This window comes from Montipora foliosa, chromosome 8 (genome assembly GCF_036669935.1).
Source record: "Montipora foliosa isolate CH-2021 chromosome 8, ASM3666993v2, whole genome shotgun sequence".
NCBI lineage: Eukaryota > Metazoa > Cnidaria > Anthozoa > Scleractinia > Acroporidae > Montipora > Montipora foliosa.
This window is the reverse complement of record NC_090876.1, coordinates 44,422,985-44,425,484: the sequence shown is the minus strand read 5'-3', so window position 1 is coordinate 44,425,484 and position 2,500 is coordinate 44,422,985. Positions and strand designations below refer to the sequence as shown.

At 37.4% G+C, this 2,500-nt stretch overlaps 3 protein-coding genes across 5 annotated transcripts in view; all 3 read left to right on the top strand.

Annotated features, from left to right (window-relative positions):
• The window catches only part of LOC138012864 (uncharacterized), a 109,063-nt gene that overhangs the window by 43,185 nt on the left and 63,378 nt on the right, over positions 1-2,500 (top strand). The window lies entirely within an intron of this gene.
• The window catches only part of LOC138012861 (uncharacterized), a 40,192-nt gene that overhangs the window by 24,521 nt on the left and 13,171 nt on the right, over positions 1-2,500 (top strand). The gene's annotated exons all lie outside the window — the stretch shown is intronic.
• On the top strand, positions 462-1,294 carry LOC137967550 (chromosome partition protein Smc-like). The gene has a single exon (XM_068814056.1). It carries the CDS (start codon positions 462-464, stop codon positions 1,143-1,145), a length of 684 nt encoding a protein of 227 aa, XP_068670157.1. The 3' UTR covers positions 1,146-1,294.

Genomic DNA, 2,500 nt, shown 5'->3' with positions numbered 1-2,500 from the left:
ATACAGAATGACAAGCATCTTCAAGCCAAAGAATCAAGAAGAAATGCGATATAACAATGCACATAGGCGCACTATAGGTGTATTATTGAGACATGCTCAGTTGAAGCGACGCTTTCCAAGTCTGCACTTCGGATTGACGTGACCTCTGCAGTGTTGCACAATTCTGCCTTTAAGCATCAAGAACAAGATTTTGATGAAGGCACCCAAGATTTAAAATTTTGGTTTCTGGTGAAGCAACTGAGTTGCTATGGGGAGATTGGGTCGGGCAAGATGTTGGAGTAGACGAGTTTATGTTAGCTCCGTTCTTGGATATGGCACATGGCCAAAAATATTAAAAGAAAAACGTGGAAAAGCTCCTCAACATCCTCTTTTCGCCCGATGACAAAAGGATAAAACAGAACGTATCATTCACAGATTCTGAGCGTAGTAGCGAGTCGGATGAGGTGCTCACTTTGCTTAACATGGCGGAGACGGTAATGCCAAAACTAGACCAAGTGTTAAAAAAGCTACAAAAATTAGAAGATCAAATTCAATCAGTGGACGAGAAAATAAGTAGCCTTCAAGGTAAGGTCGAAAGTTTCGAGGTGTTTAAGAAGGAGACAGAAACGAAGATTAAAGGGCTTGAAGACGGTTTGAACTTCGCTAATGCAGAAAGAGAGTCGTTCAAGAAGAATTTTCAAGAAATACAGAGTCAAGTTCACCTTCTCAGAGACGAGAAACTGTATATGGAGGTTTATCAGCGGCGTGAGAATCTTGGTTTCTTTGGAATTAAAGAAGAAAAAGATGTAAACGAAAACACGAGGGAGGTTTTGGTTGATTTTTTAAAAACCGAACTCGGCGTGGAAGATGCTGATAATATAGAATTTCACAGGGTACACCGAGTTGGGAAGCGGACTTCCTCTGTTGGAAAGCCTAGACAAATAATTGCGCGTTTTTTAAGATACCCTGATCGTGAGGAGGTCATGTCAAAGGCAAAGAAATTGAAAGGTAAATATCTTGGAATCTCACCGGACCTTCCAAAAGAAATTCTAGAGCGTAGAAAGAAGAAGATGCATCGTTTTAAAAAGGCAAAAGAAGAGGGTAAGACCGTCTATTTTAGTAGGGCGGAGCCTGATAAGTTGTTTATTGACGGTGTTCAAATATAAAAACGTAAAATCTAAAACTTCAGGTCATGTATAAAACTATTTCTTTACCAAATTTGCATTATTTTTTCCAAGAACTGGGGTTTTTTGTTTGTATTGTTACTAGGTGTTATGAGGATTGCAAGACCCTTTGTGTTAATAGCTCTATATTTAACAGCTTTCGCTGGATACTTTTTTAACTATGTAATTGTGCGTCGTAGTTTTGCTTTGTGCCATTTGTTGTTTTTTTTTTTCGCATTTTAGCGGGCTAACTTTATATTGTTCTTGTGTGAGGGACATGCAATGCACCCATGGCTTGAGCTTCATGTATGCAGATGCCTCTTGACGTATTTATTGTTCCGTTCTCTTCACTGAAATGACTCTTTGAAATCTTCACAAAACGGAATTTAAATTTTAGAATTCTATCTCTAAATGTTCGGGGGATTCGCTCTTTTGACAAAAGAAAGGCACTTTTTTACTGGTTAACAAAAGAGAGATCCGATATTATCTTTTTACAAGAAACTTATAGTACTCCAGACGTCGAAAAGTTTTGGAAGTCGCAGTGGAGGGGCGACATTTTCTTTAGTCATGGTTCGGAGCACAGTAGGGGGGTTATGATTTTGGTTAAGGAGAAATTCGATTGTGATATTGAAGAACGCCAAGAAGATGAACAAGGAAGATTTATTATTTTGAAAGGTGTCATTCAGGGATATAGTTTTGTTTTTGTCAATATTTATTCCCCAAATAAGACCAAAGATCAATGCATCTTCTTTGAGGAAATTCAAAAACAACTCGATAAATTAGAATTAGAGGATAATTGTGAAGTTATTATTGGAGGCGATTTCAATGTTATTTTCGATGCTGAGTTGGATGGAACTGGAGGCAAACCTCAAGTAAGAGAATCCTGTAAAAAAAATTGAAGATTTGTGTTCGTCTTATGATCTGACTGATATCTGGAGAATAAGAAATCCAGATACTAAGCGCTTTACATGGAGACAAAAAAACTCTACAATACAGCGACGTTTGGACTTTTGGCTAATAAGCAGTAGTGTTCAAGAAGAGGTAGAAGATGTAGATATTATTCCTGCAATAAGAACGGATCACTCCGCTATTACAATGCATATAAACGGAATTAAAGAAACGGGACGGGGACCTTCCTTTTGGAAATTTAATTCTAGTCTTTTAGAAGATGATGAATATATCTCTTTTATAACTGAGAATTACAATGATTGGTTGGAAGATGGAAAAGAGATTCAGGATCCAAGGGTCCTTTGGGACTTCATTAAGTATAAAATCCGTTATGAAACTATTACCTATAGAGAAAGGAAGGCTAGAATTAGAGGGGAGAAATTATTAGACTTAGAACAAAAAATTAAAGA

Bases quoted from the DNA above. Each gene is read 5' to 3' on its own strand.
- LOC137967550 (XM_068814056.1), top strand. From the start codon at position 462: ATGGCGGAGACGGTAATGCCAAAACTAGACCAAGTGTTAAAAAAGCTA.